The 19,266-nt window shown below is 47.7% G+C and overlaps 1 protein-coding gene across 2 annotated transcripts; it reads right to left on the bottom strand.

The window, feature by feature from the left end:
* Positions 1–2,333: 2,333 nt before the first annotated feature.
* On the bottom strand, positions 2,334–18,998 carry LOC135814685 (transmembrane anterior posterior transformation protein 1-like). 2 transcript variants are annotated; one of them, XM_065327857.1, is made up of 12 exons: positions 18,681–18,998; positions 15,728–15,867; positions 15,001–15,116; positions 14,257–14,300; positions 13,794–13,909; positions 12,939–13,077; positions 12,567–12,734; positions 11,754–11,834; positions 7,338–7,507; positions 6,541–6,609; positions 5,807–5,883; positions 2,334–3,250 (listed from the first exon to the last, which is right to left on the bottom strand). In XM_065327857.1, the coding sequence occupies exons 1-12, from the start codon at positions 18,763–18,765 to the stop codon at positions 3,019–3,021; spliced, it is 1,437 nt and encodes a 478-aa protein (XP_065183929.1). In that variant the 5' UTR covers positions 18,766–18,998; the 3' UTR covers positions 2,334–3,018. The 2 variants fall into 2 exon arrangements, with proteins under 2 accessions (XP_065183929.1, XP_065183935.1); XM_065327863.1 differs by lacking the exon at positions 2,334–3,250 and adding an exon at positions 3,290–4,213.
* Positions 18,999–19,266: the final 268 nt, after the last annotated feature.

Here is a 19,266-nt window from a genome sequence, read left to right as displayed (position 1 = left end):
TGTTTCCATCGATTCACAGCCAGATTCGGCATCCCGAAGGAGATGAAGTCGGACAACGCCAAGACGTTCAAGTCCACGGCCAATACCTTGTGCGCGCTGTTCGAACTCGATGAGGTGTCCTCTCAGCTCGACAGCAGGTCTGTGAAATGGTCATTCAACCTCGAGAAAGCCCCCTGGTGGGGTGGCTTTTTCGAGCGGCTGGTCAAGTCCGTCAAGCGCTGCCTCAAGAAGATACTGCAGCAAGCCACAGTCACTTACGAAGAGCTTCTGACCGTGCTCATCGAGATAGAAGCGGTCTTGAACAGTCGCCCATTATCGTTTGTGTCAACCGAAGATCTGGATGAGCCGCTTACGCCGTCACATCTGATGTACGGTCGGCGCATACTGTCCACGCCCATGGTGGACCCGGAAGATACAGAGGTTGCTACAGTACAGCGTGACTCACTATTGAAACGCCTCGTCTATGTCAAGTTTCTGATTGACCACTTCTGGTCGCGCTGGACATCGGAGTACCTGCTGGAGCTGAGGAACTCGCATCGCACCGGGAACGCTCGTCGTGGCAGTGACATCCGGGTTGGTGACGTTGTTGTCATCCACGAGCAAGGCGTGCAGCGAGGTATGTGGAGACTCGGCCTAGTTGAGGAGCTCCTGCCGAGCAGTGATGGCAGTGTGCGCGGCGCTACTGTCAAGTGCTCAGCCAATGATGGTCGTCCGTCACGCTTACGTCGCCCGATTCAGCGTCTCTACCCGGTCGAGGTTAGCTCCCGGGCCCAGACTGCTGCTGATGATGTCGGCGCAGAGCAGTTGCCTGCCGCTACTCCAGCTGTTGCTGGTGTGGAGTCGTCCTCGGCGGCCCCCGCTCGCCCGATCCGTGCAGCAGCTCGGCGTGCGCAAGAGTTGCGACACCGCCTCATTGATGCTGGCCGTGTGTAGGTGGAGCTGGACACCATCATGAGCTAGATTAAACTTGTTACTGGATCATGCACAAGTCTCTTTTAAGTTATTTGTGCACCGCAGCAGTCTAATTTGAGTTTCCTTGTTTCTTTCTTTCCTTCGTTTGTCTGGGTGACCTTACACTGATTGCAATATCACGTATGAGTTGAGGCATGCATGGTTCTGATCGCCTCAACTGGGGGGAGTGTGAGATATTGCATACGATCGCCAGACAGCCTCGTTCTCTCGCTCTCTCTCTCTCTTTTGATCTTCCTTTCTCCATTCTTGATTATCTCATTCTTGATTATCACCAACTCCTCTCTCGCATTTACCTGAGCTTACAGTCTTCTCCTTGTATCTTCGTGTTTTCCCGCACTATCGCCTTTCGCCGTTGGAAAGCGTACGGTAGCTTGATTTGCTGGCGGTTTTGCTTCACTGTCTTTTGTTCTTTGAGTTTTCTCCTTCGAGACAAGAGAGACATATTTTTCCTTACAATGAATCTTCGAGACTGATTCCAGAAATTGTAAATTGGAATCAGTCTCGAAGATTCATTGTAAGGAAAAATATGTCTCTCTTGTCTCGAAGGAGAAAACTCAAAGAACAAAAGACAGTGAAGCAAAACCGCCAGCAAATCAAGCTACCGTACGCTTTCCAACGGCGAAAGGCGATAGTGCGGGAAAACACGAAGATACAAGGAGAAGACTGTAAGCTCAGGTAAATGCGAGAGAGGAGTTGGTGATAATCAAGAATGAGATAATCAAGAATGGAGAAAGGAAGATCAAAAGAGAGAGAGAGAGCGAGAGAACGAGGCTGTCTGGCGATCGTATGCAATATCTCACAAATATAAGCACGGTCCTTTATTTTTTCAATGTACCTCCGCCCCGTGCTATTAATGGAGACGTTCCTTTATTGGAGACTGTTCCATTATTATTTCAACCTCATTTCAGAGGCATGTTGCCATGGCCAAATTCATGTCAGACACACACATTTCAGGGTTTTTTCGCCGGTACAGATACATGTAATGAATTTACACAGTGTGCTTATAATGGAGACTGAGCACTTTATTTTTTGAATGCCGCCCAAGGTGTTCTATTATTGAAGACGTGCTATTATTGGAGACTGTGCTTATATTAGAGATAATACGGTAGGTCCTTTTCTCTTTACATACAGTATCACTATTGGCTCAAAATTCGAGTTTCTAACCCAATATTCGAGTTAGAATTTCTAACCCAATGTTTGCGTCCTATTAAACATAGCGAAATCCAGCGATTTGATAGCAGCAAAATCGGCCCCGCAAATGCCCCGTGCGTACTGCACAGCCCACAATCTCTCAGCCTAGGCAGTGAGTTTCTGTTTGTCAGTCTCCCTCGCTCTCACAAGCACAGCGTAGCGACATCGAATATGCTCGGTCATTCATATTCACGGCAAACTTGTGAACAGCGCACAGAAACTGCGCGGAATCCATAAATACAAAAACAAATAGACAGGAGTTAAAATTGTGGTTCGGAAATACTTCAAGAGCCTGATAAAAAAACAGCCAGGAAGAGTAAAATCAATTCAAACTACAAGCGCTCAAATTATGTACATGCATACTCAACTGTCTGTGCTTTGAATATATGGATATCTTCTTCGAGTCAAGCAGCTCAATCCCGATGGGAAAAGTGGTAAAAAGGGCTTCTATTGGTTTAAAAAAAAAGGTGGGGAATCAGAAAATGGCACTCGTGTTGATATGATGCGAGTATGCAATGCATGCTGCATTAAATTGTTTCCAGCTCTGCTAACACTAGTAATTACCCATGGGGTTTCATGATAGGACTAGTCATGGGACGCTGAAATACAGCGGACTACGTAGAAGCAGCAACTGTTTTCCACGTTCGACTCTTAGCAGCCTGCACGGCCGGTTGACTTATCTCGTAACCTGTACCGTGCGCTGACCTAATGCTTTAAAAATGCCATGTGAGAGAATACACGATACGAACACTACGGCAGCTACTACTACTACTCCTACTACTAGACACAGCACGCGCACATACACGTGCACACACACACGCGCATACACACGCGCGCACACACACGTGCACACAACTACACGATGCGGCTGCCGCACATCGCAAAGCGATCGACGTTGCCCAGCTGCTGGAAGGACGTGTTGCTGACGCGGCCGGCCTGGTGCGCCACGAACGGCGTGGACGGCAGGGCACTGGGTGCCGGTCGGCCCAGCGGTGACACAAAGCCGCCGGGCTGGTCTTGGTAGTTGAGCTGTGAGCAGGACAAACCCAGCAGTACTATACCCAGTAGGATCTTGAAGGACAGGAAACTGCACACAGGGGACAACAACAAGAAGCGGATCATAAAGCAAAGACGGATATTGTAGTACATGTATTAACAGCTACTAAACTATATAATTATTGGGCTAAGAAAAGTACTAGTCTTTCCAACACACAGAGCAAAGTAGTAAATTTGGATTCCAGAACGTTTTCTTGTGACAATCATTAGTGCAGAACTAAGGCTGTGTTTACATGAGGCGTTTCAACCCGGGTTCAGTTCGACCCGGGTCAGATTTCAACCCGCCATGTGCACAAAATGAATATGGCGCGTTTACATGACGCATTGCGCTTGACCCGGGTTGAAATTTCGCCCCGGGTTGATTTCAAGTTTCAACCCTCCCCTTGTCAACCCTCCCCCCAAGGGGAGGGTTGAAATCAACCCGGGTCAAGAAAATCGTACAAACGTACTTCTGTGCGTATCTCGCGCCAGGTTTGAACAGCACTGCACATGCACATTTCGCGCGAACGGATTCACGTGACCATACAGGACTCTAGAAGTGGACTTTTGGCGGCATATCAGTATTTGACCCGGGTCAACTGTCTTCATGTAAACACTCACCTATTTTGTCTATCGTACAGACTTTCAAACCGGGCTGAACTCGACCCGGGTTGAAATTTCTCATGTAAACACAGCCTAACTACTTACCGTATTTCTCCGATTATAGGTCGCACTTGATTGTAAGTCGCAACCCCCCTCCCCCATTTCCAGGTCCATGTCATTATCGTTTTGATATATTCACTTCAGTAGTGATCATGCTCGATTATAAGTCGCACCTGGCCCTGAAGTTAAGTGTAAAAGGTGCGACTTATATTCGGGGAAATACGATCTACTGTACCCTTTGCTACCAAGAGCATAATGACTGATCTACCCACCACACCGTAGCAGCAATTACCAGAGGCATACAATGCTTGAGCACAAGAATGCGGTGATGGCAGCTGCACCGCTCCCATCGCTTCATGACACACACACACACAAAAGAGAAGAGAATGCTCGCTCACACTGTAGCATGCCAGAGCAGATACGAATGCAGCCATATCATACTTTCTGGAACTTGCTGACGTTGTACTTCATGTTTGGTCTTTAGAACGAGATCAGGAACTGAACGATTAAAATCAGCTATCGTATTTTTCCGTAGTATAAGCTGCACCCAGATTTTTGGCACAAAATACACACATCTACCCTATTTATCACCAATACTTTGACCATAGTAGTATACATGTAAGCCGCACCACCGACTTTATTCCCGTAGCTATGCAGAAGACGTTACTTCAGTAACGTCTGGCGCTAGCCAGGGTCCACACAGCTTTAATTTGGTGTTTGTTTGTGCGTTTGTTTATTTGTGTCACGCCTGGCGCTATCCGTATCTGATGGCAAAAAAGCATAGGATGTTATAAAGTTTTCAATTCTCCTATTTTTTTCAGGCATATCCTGGGATTCGAACCCGCAGTATCGCCCTACATGCATTCTCCCATACACCTCGCATTCATACCCATTCTTCCAAGTTGCTTCACGTTATTATCTTGCGTTTGAAAGCCCTATTTGAATATTGCGGGCAGCTGTATGTGGCCAGCTGTGTTTGATGGTACGGTACGGTACGGGAGACGGTGTCGTATTACCCTCGATCGTACCTGTCCCGTACCTATCCCCTACCGTACCGTGCCATCAAAGACGGCTGGCAACAATGCATATTCAAATAGGGCTTTCAAATGCAAGATCACAATGTGAAACAACTTAGAAGAATTAGTATGTACCGTATATCCTCTATTATAAGCACACGTCTCCATTACTAGCACAGTCTCTAATACTAGCACACTGTGAGCACCTTTCGAGACATTATAAGCACAGTCTCTATTATTAGCACGGTCTTGGTGGAAATCAGTGCTGCATGCATAATATCTAGCATGTATTTCTTCTTGCTTTGTATGGATGTATTGGTTGAAAAAATATAAGCGCAGTCTCCAATATAAGCGCGGTCTCCAATATAAGCGCGGGGTAGAGGGGTGTTGAAAATATATAAGCACGGCGCTTATAATAGAGAATATACGGTATGCGAAGTGTATCGGGGGATGCATGCAGGGCGCGCCATAGTGCGGGTTCGAATCCCAGGTTAGGTCTTAAAAAAAAGGATTTTTTTAAAGAATTTATAACATCCCTATGCTTTTTTTTGTCTAGGTCATCAAGGCAAAAAAGCATAGCGTAGGGCCCTGAGCTTCCAAGCTCTCTCGTTCGGGTGACTTCTTGGTGTTTAAAGTGCGGCCTATACTCTGGAAAATATGGTACATATATAAGGAGTCGTCCATTAAATATCGAACTTTTTTTTTCACAAAACGAAATAATTTCGTTATGGGGTGGGAGGGGGTTGACCAATTTCGTTTCAGAAAACATTGATTCATGTACATGGCCGTTGTATATGCATGTATGTCAACATTTTTTACGTTCTGAGGGGGTGGGAGGGAGGGGTTGGGTCTAAACTAAAATAATTCGTTTGGTGAAAAAAGTTCGATATTTACGGACGGCCCCTAATTGCCAGCAAAGACCAACTCACCATAGAAAGGCGATGACCAAAAAGACAGGAGACAGGTGGCTGGGCGATGTGATGGAGTTGCAGATCACACGGATCAACTACACACCAGGCACAACGAGCAGAGCGAAACACACACACACGCACATGCACACACAAGCCACTCAGTAGGATGTACAGTAAAACCTGTCAAGGCCACAACTCTGATAAGGCGAACACCTGCCCCAGAGTACCACTACAACCAGGACCAAGGTCAAATGACCTTGGATATGGAGCCCACCTGTACACGGCAACCACAATTCGAAGGTCCCTTGAGCGGTCGGCTTAGACAGGTTTCACCGAAGCCATCTTTCAGAGGTATGATCAGCACCAGGGTATATGAAAATCAACGCCTATTGGAGGGACTTCTCAGAAGCAAATGGCCGCCCATCATTGTGCACACATGCAATGACTGCGCTAGCCATTCTACATTAAAACCTGTAACTAAAGACCACAGTGACTAGCGACCAGCCTGGTATTACAGACCACTTCGGCAGGCATGGATGGTCTCACATTCATATATTATGGTTGTGCGGTGTAAACCTCTAACTAGGGACCACCTGCCACTAAAGACCGCTTTCTCTGGCCCCAAGGGGTGGTCGGTAGTTACAGGTTCTACTGTATTCACAACTATCTTCAAAGCGTTGTCTCGTACTTGATTATCCGTGTAACGTCACAGAAGAAAAGCTAGAAATCAGCCTAGCCGGCCCAGCACCTACCAACACTGCTAACGGAAGGGGGATGAAGCCCATGCGTCTTGATACCAAGTCACAATGGTCAGCGGCGGGCTGAAAAAAGGAACAACAACAGGAGAAACACACACATGCAGTTGACTTTACTTATAACGAGCTCGCATAATAAGTAAAATTTGCTATTTACTATTTAATTTAGCGAACAATTGTCCATATCCCTGTTTGAACTTTGATCCCATACAAAAATGACCCTTTGTAGTGAGCAGTTTTCTTTTACAACGAACCATATTCTGTAAGGCCGCATGTAAAGCCTGATTCATACTTCATCTCGCGTACGGGAAACCCATCACGCGACCGTCGCGCAAAGGGTTACGCGAAAAAGTCGAGCTCAGATCAACTTTTTCGCAACGCGACGCGTTTCCCGTACGGGACATGAAGTATGAATCAGGCTTTAACCAAGTGCACTGATAAGTCACGGATCACATGCCCGTCATGACGTGTTGCTTGCATGGTCTAAGTGCATTTCTGTTATAAAGAACTTCGCCTATAAAGAACTAATTCTGCTGCACAACGGTGTTCGTTAGGAGTCAACCGTACACGAACATGCACACACGAACATGCACACACACATGCACACACACACACACACACACGCACACACACACACGCACACACACGCCCACATGGTGTAAAACAGGAGGAAGAATGTCTAAAAGCAGTGCACCGCACATTCCGTCCGAGTCAAGCATGCATGCACTCACCCACACCCTTATACATGACCTATATATACATGTACAAGCAGAAAGCAATAAACAGCTCCTCACCAGGTGGTGTCGAGAGTCAGCCACATCCCTGGCCAGAATCAGCCTGTACTCTTTGTAGACTGTGGATGAGATGCTATTGAACTTGGTGATGAAAGCGTGCTTGATCCAGTCGACCATCACTTCTGAACAGCACACTATTGCCAGCGGCAGCACTAGCTCACGCAAATGCCCTAGCCGAAAACAAGAAACACAAGAAGGTGGAACATGGCACATGTACATCTAGATGCAACACTTCAACAACAGTTTCTTCTGCTGTGCAGTGAGTCGAGTTGTCACTTGTGTCTTCTCTCGGACCTTGTAGTGAAAGTAGTAGTTGTGCGTTTTTATAATTTATTTCGTGTAGCCGTCATGCCTGGTTGTGCCTTCTCGGATAAATGGCTAAGCCAAGAGAAGTATCGCTCTTGGATTGCCCCCATGCCGTCTAATCGGCACAAGGCGCGTTGCAAACTCTGCAGCAAGGAAATTGAGCTGGGCTCCATGGGAGAAGCTGCGTTTCTTCTGCTGTGCAGTGAGTCGAGTTGTCACTTGTGTCTTCTCTCGGACCTTGTAGTGAAAGTAGTAGTTGTGCGTTTTTATAATTTATTTCGTGTAGCCGTCATGCCTGGTTGTGCCTTCTCGGATAAATGGCTAAGCCAAGAGAAGTATCACTCTTGGATTGAAAGTAGTAGTTGTGCGTTTTTATAATTTATTTCGTGTAGCCGTCATGCCTGGTTGTGCCTTCTCGGATAAATGGCTAAGCCAAGAGAAGTATCGCTCTTGGATTGCCCCCATGCCGTCTAATCGGCACAAGGCGCGTTGCAAACTCTGCAGCAAGGAAATTGAGCTGGGCTCCATGGGAGAAGCTGCGCTGGTCAGCCACATGGCCCGCAAAAAGCACGCCGAGCGAGCGAAGCTTCAATCTGGACTGTCAATTGCAAACTTCTTGCCATCATCTCGTACCCCTGCGTCCTCGACGGCTACGTCTTTTGCTGCTGCTACGCCAGCAACCTCCGCAACTGCGACGGTGCGACAACCACGCAAACGCTCTCTGCGGAGATATACTGGGCCCTAACGTCGTCACGAAACACCAGTCGTTCCGGTCCAGCGAAAAGTCAGCAGCTCTTCTTCAGAAGATGTTTCTTGACAGCAGCATACCGGCTAAGTTTCCGTGTGGCGAGCGGAAATGCAATTATTTGTCAACATTCGGGCTCGCTCCGTATTTCGAGTCGCTGCTGCTGTCGAACGTGCAGAGCAATGATTATGTTGTCCTGGTTGACGAAAGCCTGAATTACGTGACACAGTCTAAACAGCTGGATGTCCTTGTTTCTATTTAGGACGTGGATCGTGTCTCGACTCGTTACTTTACTTCCAAGTTTCCCGGTCACGCGCGGGCAGAGAGCTTGGTGGATGAGCTGCTTGACAGCTGTCATTCCCTGGGCTTGAGTGGTTCACTTCAAGTGTCAATGGATGGTCCCGGCGTGAACTGGAAGGCGTTCGGCCTATTGAATGACCGCCTGAAAGCTGATGTGGATCGCAAGTTATCCAATGCAGGAAGCTGTGGCTTGCACACTATTCACAAATCGGTACTTTGTGAGGCAAGGTATGGGTACAGCACACATCATATGTGCATGCAGGCAAGTTGAGATTTTTGGAGCTCCGTAGTTATTCGCCGTTTTCGGATTTCTTGGCAGAAGTGCAGTAGGGGTAGGTCAGTGTCGTGTTAGTGGGGTTTTCCCTTTCTTTTTCTTTTATTGCTGCCGATCATGGGCGAGGTGATAGGTGAATCACTCAAACTCAAACTCCTGTGCAGCCTCCCCGGCATCGAGCAGCATGTGGTCAGCCTTGTGCAGACCCTCATGGCTCATGTGAGTGAGAGCCGATGCCGTGAGGCTACAATAGTTGCGTGCGGCCAACGATGGAATACTGCTGCCTAGTGTGGATGGGTTCATGCACGTCCAGGCGGGACAGAATACAGCACAAGGCATTGAAGATTATTGGCCCAGGAGCCTACAGCCGACTGGTTGCTGCGCTGTCGTTCACCTTCAAGCTGTCCTACCTCCCAACAGGCCCCCTGAAGCCCATCCCGCCACCCCCAGCCAACCCCCGCCCAGTGGGTGGTCGATCTACTAGGCTAGCAACGGAGACTGCCCACTGCCATCCGCTCCAGCTCAAGCCAACATTGCCCGTGCACACTCGTAGCAGCCTCCGGGGTTCTTACCCAGACTGCATTATTCCCTTGTGGAACAGTCTACCCACAACCATCCTATCAGCAGGGCTACAACCCAGACAGCTCCAGTCCTTCAAGGAAAAGTGCAACAAGTATTTGCTGGACCTGAACTGGCAAACAGCCACCGACGCCCTATGAAACGGTATAGACCAGCGCCTCACTAGCGTCTCCCCTCCCTCCTCACTACATGTTATCTCTCATTCTGCTTCTCTCACGACCATCTACCCATTGTCCACGTTCCACGCAATTATTCATTCCCCCTTCCTTCTCCCCTCCTCATTGTTTTTACTGCATTATGGCGAGCTTTCTCTGCGTAGACGCCGAGACCTGTAAGGTCGGCAGAGCAGCCTGGCCCCGCCACCACTTCTCGCGCCTATTGGAGAATATAGTGGACTTTCGTATTTAAAACACACACACACGGTCCACCCAAAAATACAGTAGTACATGTGTACAGTAAAACCTGTAGCTAAAAGACCACCGTCACTAGTGACCAGCCTGCTACTACAGACAACAGATTCCAGGCACGGACGGTCTCACACTCATATTATAGTGTGTGCCGCTAAAGACAGCTTTCTCTGGCCCCAAGGGGTGGTCGTTAGTCACAGGTTTGACTGTACTTTATACTTATAGTATCAGAAGACCGTAAACAAGAGTTTGCAAACTGTGGTTATGGGTCAGTGCGCGGCATGCTGCCTTCATTACGGAACTGCACCAAATACCGTAATGTCACGTATAAAAGCAGGTGCCTACGGCCGTATAAGCTGGGGTTCGAACCATGCTTCTATTCGTTAGGCTTCTATTCAAAAACATGCTTCTACGTCAACATCATCAGTCTACACAGTGCAGTGCATACTGCCACGCATGTACTTGCACATGTACTTTGCAGAGAGCGGCTTCTATTCAAATCATGCTTCTGTGTTACAGCACGCTTCGAAAAATCGGCTACCATTCAAGTCATGTTTCTACTTCAAGTATACAGGTCATGCTTTTATACACGACACTACAGTATATAATTTCTCGTATTAGCACACCTGGACTTGATGATTAATTCAAGTACAGATGCGAGCTCTAAATCTTGGGTGCATGAACTTCAGTTCCGTACAAGTACAAAAGTTGGTTTCAAACCACAGGGAACGTGTGGTGTTTGATTTATTATGTAGTGTGAGGATGTTGCTGCAAGATAAGATGCAATGAACTCAGCAGCGCCGTGCATCTGGTCCATAGAAAAGAGACGACAGCGGCATACTCTCGTTGTTTATGGACTCTTGATAGTGTGGTATATCCATGGGTACCGTAAAAGTCCGTAAATAAGTACATATTTACTTTCGAATTTAGTGACCACACCCGTACTAACTTTCGGGCGGGTACTGACTTTCGGGCACGAACTAACTTTCGGACCTGACTTGTGTGTAGTGGAGAAGTTATTGTTATGTAGATGTACATGCTACATGCTGCATGTGCGCACCGTACCGGTACTTATTTCGGGCAGTATGTTAATTGGGCTTGATTTGACCTCAACAGACAGAGCCAAAAGAATGAAGGGGGTATTTCTTTAGGGCAGGTACTTATTTACGGACTGTTACGGTATTCTTTCTGAGGTTTCACTGGAAACAACTACAGTGTTGCTCAATGAAATCCAGTCACGTCACTCAAGTACGCGCCGCGCGTTGCGCAGCGCTAGACCTGCGAACACCACTAGGCTGTGATAAGGTACAAGGCGCATACTTGAGTGACACGACTGGATTTCGTTGAGCAGTACCGTAGCTACATCCCAAAGGCACAGTCACAAGAAAGTCAGCTGCGCAACTACAAGTGCTTTCATTCAAACAAACAAACAAACACATAAACATACACACACACACACACACATGCCACACACACATACACACACACACACACACACACACACACCTCAGACCTCAGACATGCCCATTGCGGGAGCGATGATAGCGAACAGCTATGTTAGACATAGCAACTTGTGCTGGGATTACACCATTCAACAGCTTGCAAGGCTGATGAATTGACCGCCACTATTTTTAGCCTGGTATCCACCACACAGCTGTTTGAAGTGACGTTTTCTGGCCAGTGAATCCCTATTTTTCATTTTTCCATTTTTTATTTTTTTCTTCTTTTTCTACACATACACCACACCACATACTCCGGCATACACACACACACACACACACACACACGTATAACTGTACTCTTACCTAGGTTCCAGAAGACGTCGGTCATGTTGCGCAGTATCACCACAAGCAACAGTATGAACTGATGGAAGCGCTCGCGGATGTCTGCAGCGGCACAGAGAGCAGATTGACATGCAGGCGTAGGCGTTAAAGCAAGAAGAGATCCGAAGCCATGCCTCAACCATAGGCTTGATGCACGTTTCAGTCAATTCACGTTCCATGCTCACGGTACTGCCAGGTAAATACAATACTACAACAGTATATCCACCTCTCTTCCACAACTTTAAAAGTAAATACAAGTAAATGGTTGCATTATGCAGAGGTCGCTGACTTGTCAGTTTGAGCACTCTGGCAAGGTACGTTCGGGCCTGGTTTAAATCTGGCTTTGGAAATTTTATTTTCCGTTGCTATCAGGTTCGGCCGCATTTTCTCTGTGCTGCGCTGATGAGTTCACAAAGGACGAAACAGTTCTGTCCGCAGATTGACTACTAGTAAGTCAATACAAACAGCAATATCCAACTTCCGCCTCGACTTCGCCAACTTCAGAACATCTACCGTCAGCAACAGTCAGTGAAGATTGATGCGACATTGATATGATAGAGAGTGAGATTCCATCATGCAAGTAGCCAGGATCATAGGAAAAGAAACATAGCGACGGACACACACACACACACATGCACACGCAGACAGACACATATGCACACGCACAGACACAGACACACACATGCACACGTACGCACACGCACACCCACACGAACACACATACACACACGACATGCATGCACGCATACACGGACACACACACGTCGCACTTGGACTAGCCTAGGCCAGCCTTACCACTGCACGACATCTGGAAGAGGTTGTTCTTTTCGAATTTCTTGAACGCGCTGCCCTTCAGCTCGACAAACTGATTGCTGACGACGACGGTGAAGAGTGACTGGTTGTGGCTGTTGATGGCCACATTCAGGGTGATGGCTTGAAAGAAGACAAGCGTCGAGTGAAGCAGTGCACACAGCAAGTAGGCAGTCAAGGATCATGGCCATCACATTTCAGGGGCGCCGTGCATCAATGACCCTACATGTAGTACAGCAGAACTCTGCGTATCCAGGCAGGTGCAGCTTGGGACCGGGCACTATCCGTAACTAAGAATTGCCCGAAACTTAGAACATACACACACACACACAGTGTCCCCATGTACAGAAAGGATATAGATGTAGACCATGGCCAGCAAGTAGTGTGCGCACACTGTCCAGGCGTGCTCACGGCGCCGTGCATGCTTCTCCGTAGCAGTCCAGTAGAGTGCATCCAGGGTGTCCTGACCAAACGATGCCAGAAGCTTATCACCAATCTGAAACAAAACAAGTGCACACACATACACAGGGTGACTTGCCTCGTCAACAGTACACAATTCGGAAGTAAATGATATCAAGAGTAGATAAACAAGAGTGTGCAACTCCGGATCTCTCCTGCACAATCTGCAGATACCCCCGCCCACGGCGGAATTTTTTGTTGACGTCACCTTTTACAGAAAAAAGGCGCTTCTTGCCGCAGAGCAGTGTGAGAGCAAGTGCTGGGCACCGACATCGTAATGTAAAGCCCGGCCAAGTGCACGAGGCAAAACTTTCCAAAAGACTCGCAGCGCGTGGGTGGTCGAAAAGATTACGTCAACAAAAAAATTCCGCCAAGGGCCAACCCATCCGCGCGGATCCGGGAGTTGCACACTCTTGTTTATCTACTCTAGATGATATACATGTACATGTAGGTAGATAGATAGAGAGAGCGAGAGAGAGAGAGAGAGAGAGAGAGAGAGAGAGAGAGAGAGAGAGAGAGAGAGAGAGAGAGAGAGAGAGAGAGAGAGAGAGAGAGAGAGAGAGAGAGAGAGAGAGAGAGAGAGAGAGAGAGAGAGAGAGAGAGAGAGAGAGAGAGAGAGAGAGAGAGAGAGAGAGAGAGAGGAGAGAGAGAGAGAGAGAGAGAGAGAGAGAGAGAGAGAGAGAGAGAGAGAGAGAGAGAGAGAGAGAGAGAGAGAGAAAGAGAGAGAGAGAATGGTTGAGAGAGTAAACTTACATCAAGAATGTTGAACATGACGTAGATCTTGATCACCGACTGGCCACGCACCATGTGATATAGCATGGAGCCATCGACCATCAGGAAAATATAGCAGCAACACATCAGCAGTGCAACTACACACACACACACACACACACACACACACACACACACACACACACACACACACACACACACACACACACACACACACACACACACACACACACACACACACACACACACACACACACACACACACACACATACACACACACACACAACACATACACAACACACACAATCATACATCATTCCATCCAGAGGCTAGCCAAAGCAATGTAGCTACACTAATGCACACACACACAAACTTCTGAACAGATTAGAACACTCTCAGCAGTACAACACAACATGCAGTCGTGGAGAGGCATTGTCATCAAAAGCAGGTGTGTTGTGCCAAGCTGCAAAAGTACGGACTCACCACGTAGGAGATCATGTATTTGGCCCGGTTGCAGTAATCTCTTGCTGCAGCGGAGGGTAAACCAAGACGCAGAGCACAGCAAGATGCAGAGTACATGTACACATGGTAACATTTGATGCTAAGAAACCTACGTTACTGGCCATACCTATACTTGAAGTAATTCTAGAAGTTCTCAGATAACAGTAGCTTTGAAATATGAAATCCAAACCAGGACTGCTTGTGACGGGCTCGGGCAAGGATCCGCATGCCAGCACACAAATGCAAAGCAAGTTACTCACTGTGACACACATACTACTAGTATTAACACGGATTCAAAGCTATATTCATAACTGGCGTGTGTACGCTGTATGTTTGCAGTTCATGCGTGCCCAGCCAGGCGTTCAGGCTTCCGCAGAAGACAGCATTTTGAGTCGTTTGTTAAGTCGTGTGACGACACCGAGTCAACGTGACTGGCATGTTCGACAGCAGCCGCCTGATCCGTGCTGATTAACACATGTTAAAATTTCAATACCAGCGCGTTTTCATACCCATACTGCACCAAACGCCAGCAGAAATGCGCACAAACACGTGGCTTCAGGAATACAGGCACCAATGAATACAACTTTAGACTGTGCCTTGATCATCGAGGTTGGTGGCGTCCCCCGAGGATGCGAAGCAAAATTAGTCTGACGGAGTTGCGTGTGTACGGGGAAGTTTCCCAAGACCAAAGACACCACTCCGCAACTTAGACCAGGGCATACTCACTGTCGATAAAATGGCCAGAAGAGGATGCTTCCGAGAGCCAGCAGAGCACGGATTGGCAGGAACGTGAAGACGAACAGGAACGCATCCAGGCAGAGCGCAAAGCCAAACAAGATCAGCTGCAGAAAGGAACAGGGCAAGCACAAACACACCATGTGCTCACAAGATGGTACGAGTCATCCGGTGTGCTCGGTTGAAATGACTATGCGTAGCCTTTGGACTAGCTCAACTCGTACCTGCTGAAATAGAGTAGGCCCGTCTGTATGCGCTGTAAGTACACACGATCACTATACACACTTTGTTTTTACTTGAAACTGTGCATGCATCGGCATTTAAACCCGCATTTGCCACTCGAAGATCTCCATTTCTCTTCTTTCCTTTCTTCGACAAGTTCAAGCAATCTGAACTGACTGGTACAGCGTACAGTTAAATTTGAATCATGCCATGCTAACTTCGAATTATCAGCGGGAATCCCACATAATTTCCATGTGAGTGGTTTTTGTACTCAAAGGGTAATCAGCAGCTTTCAGTCTGTTTATCAATAAAGCAACCCCACCTCTACCACATGCGCTCTCTGGCCGACCTCATCACACCAGCAACATCACTCCAAGTTGTAGATACTGACAAAGAAAAGTGGATTTTGTTGGAAAAACTATATTGTGTTCGAATTAAGCCATAATCGAACTATCAGGATTCCACCCGTACTAATTGACGACGTGCCTCTCCTCACCTTCTCTAGTTCTCGTGGTGTCTTCATGAATGTGTAAACGCGCTCGCGCCGCTCAGCAAAGGAGTCGCTCTCATCCTGCGACGGCTGAGACAGGTACCCGCGGGTCAGCTCAGCAAAGAGAAACCCTCGCAATGTCAAGGCTATTACAAACGGAACAACGACAACGATGACAAGAACAAGAACAACCAGAAAATGGTCTACACTATGAACATAGTTACCAAAGACATTCACATTTGCTGGTAAAACACATGCAACATGAATTTGAAGACTCCACTGCAGCTGTATTTATGGTTCAACAATATGGTGGTAAATACACACCTGGCAACATGGCGGCAAACACACGGCTGTCCACACAAGCTCTCTAAGCTGCAAAGTACATGTAATCACACTGGCACAGAGCTCTCCTTCTCACCACCACCATCAGTTCAAGCATGGCGCCTGGTTGACATTTGGCTGGTGGCAGGATGCTACATCAGGTAGCGCTTGGCGCATAGAAGATGACACAGCTACGACTTGATCGACTAGACATAATGCGCGAAATGATGATGGTGGTGATGAGAAGGAGAGGTTTGCGCCAGAATACCACTTTGCAGCTTAGAGAGCCTGTTTAGATAGGCGAGTGTTTGCCGCCATATCGCCAGGTGTGTCTTTACCGCGCTACATTAAACTGAAGCTCCACTGTGTCACAGAACAAGCATTGCGGGCAGGTAAATATACACATGCCGCAACACAGCAGCGAAACATGATCCGTCTTATAGTATAGTATAGTATTTATTCATATTTCTCTAGGGCAGTCCCCACAGACCTATGGTCTCCTTACGGGGCACCCTAGCCAATCTAGGATTGCGATACGAAATTGACTTGGTGAAGCAGCAAGGCGGACCAATGCCGGAACTGAGTTCCAGCGGTCAGCAGCTAAATAAGAAAGAGAGGAATAACCAAATCGAGAGGAGGCTCGTGGCAGCACAAGTCCAAGCGAGACTTGAGACCTTGTGCAGGTGCGGCTACGTGCCTCAGAATTGGCACGAAGGCAGAAAAGGCGGCACAGAAGTGAGCTGGCAGAAGAATGAACGCATCTGAATACAAGAAGATACAGTCTAAGGGAGAAACGTATAGTGATGGGTTATCCCAATCTTCAATGACCGGACACCGAACTCAACTGGGCATGCACTCTGCAGGCCGGAATCCGTGATAACATCTTCTTTTCCGTGGCGGTCGGCTGAACCATAGAGGGTATGGGATTGATTTCTTGGGAGTGAGTCAGCGGGACCACTTCTGGACGCTATTTTTTATTATTATTATTTTTTTACTATGTTCACATACCCAGCTCGAAAAGAATAATGAACGACAATGGTACGTACGGACACTAGGACAAACGTGACAAATAATGAGCAGGTGCTGCACCGAGACGCAGCGGTGATGGTGGGTCATTGATGGCTCCGCCGGATCAAGAGTACACAACCCCCGAGAGTGTGCAACTGCCTGCACAACCTCTGTACAGTGCTGCGACGGCAGAACTTCACATGACGTGACATGGTTTAAAAGGTTACTCTTGCAAACAGTGCAAAGTGACCACAAGAGAGTTGAACCCAAAGCAGGGGGTTGCGTGCAACCCTGCATCTATCATGCACAGGGTGCAAATAATGTGTACGGGTGCGTCACGTGATGTGAAGTCCTACCGTCGCAGACTCCATAGCTGGAGTTGCACACTCTTGGGGATTATGTACTCTTGACGCTATGTACAGGCCAGCCGGAACCGGTCCGGTTGGTCAGGTTATCACCGGACCAACTTTTTAGGCCACCAACAAATGTTTCCTACTGTGGAGGACGTGTGCACCCGCCATATCACACATAAAGTATAAAAGGCCATGAAACTACCGGACCAATCAAAAACTGCTTCCAGCGATCCTGATGTATGCAGCATGAGTCGCTCGTGCAGTGCTGTGCCGCAACTTCGTCAACACCTATCACCTGATTATGTAATCGCATAACCTCTATTGCAGTGCATGCGATGTCCTAACCCTATCAGGGTTCTAGCCTGGTCAAAATAGTGTGTGTGTGTGTGGGGGGGGGGGGGGGGGGCATTTTCCATTTTCAAAATAACTGTCTTGCAATGCGAAATACAACGTACACCTGAATTCACCACGGACTAATGTGCCTTTATGAACCTTCTAGTACTGACTATCGACTGAATTTTCGTTGAATTGCATGGAAAAAATCGAAAAATGAGTAGGGGGGGGGGGGACAATTTTTCACAGGGGGCGCTGCCCCCCCCCCCCCCCCTTGGCTAGAACCCTGCCTGTACTATAGATCCGACAGTGGCGTAGCCCGGTGTCCATTGGAAGTGGTACCAGCTATGAAGACCCTACAAGCCGGGTATGGCCTCATAGTAGATTTGCACTGTTTCATGACAAATTTGACTGAATAACCTGGTTTCCAGGCATGACCTTAACCAGTCAGCCCACGTCACTGCGCTATTGTGCATGCTTGTGAGCGGCATCGGCCGTCACGGTTCGGTGAGTCCGTTTGAAGAGAAAGGCGTGCCAACTCGAGTGTAGTCACGGTATTTCCGAGTTACGGACGACTCTGAGATGCGGGCACGCACACCGGTCCCCGAGACACCCAAATAAGAGAGGTCCTACTGCATGTTATCATATTATAGGATTATGGATCAGATTGTCCCCGGAGGTGCCCGCCAATAAACTAATGGCCATCTCTACACATACAGACTCATTTGGCACATTTCGAACATTCTACTGGCGACTATCACATTGCTACAGCACCTGAAGGCTATGCAAACTTAGAATAAAATTCATTGATAGCACATTGCTCAAGCCAATATAAGTACACACAATAATCAATGATGTACGTTGATTAGGCATTGAGCACAAAGCAGGGTAAATGTACTATTGGCAAGGTGGAATATATCCAATGGCAAACTGGTCGTACTTACGCCGCACAGGATTTCCAATTGGCGGTGTCGATGATGAGGAGCCTATGTGGTGCGCCTCGGACAGCCGCTTTCTCGTGTAAGACATATTTGGATACAGGAGTTGCTATAAAGCCACGACTACAACAGTATGATAAGTACTGAGTACTAGATATTATCATCGATACTTTCCGGTCATGGCACGACACGGTCATAGTTGGTCTTCAGCAGCCATTGTACCACCCACAAATAATAAATTCGCAGGCCGGGAAGAGATCAACAACCTCCAGTCCGAAACAATACAAAGAGAGACAAACAGCACTGAAAGGTACGGCCTACGGGTATGAATGTTCTCTGTTCTGCATTTGGGACAATAAAAGTCTTTCAAAGCCAAAATGAAACAGTTTTGCTGTTCGATGTCTGTGACGTCAGTCGTCAGTGTGCAGCTTAGAAACGTCATACGTCACGTGGACAAATTATTTTGAGCCTGAGTTCCGGGTTTCCGGCCCGGGCTGAGCTTCTGGGACCGGGTGCGGGTTCACCGGGGATGACACCGAGTCAGTGTCCTGGTTGTCTTGCTGTGCTAGCTGCTCAAACTCGACCGGTTTTA

Source organism: Sycon ciliatum, chromosome 1 (assembly GCF_964019385.1).
Source record: "Sycon ciliatum chromosome 1, ocSycCili1.1, whole genome shotgun sequence".
In the NCBI taxonomy this organism is placed as follows: domain Eukaryota; kingdom Metazoa; phylum Porifera; class Calcarea; order Leucosolenida; family Sycettidae; genus Sycon; species Sycon ciliatum.
Note: the sequence above shows the minus strand (reverse complement) of the source record. Positions and strands in the feature narration are given on the sequence as shown.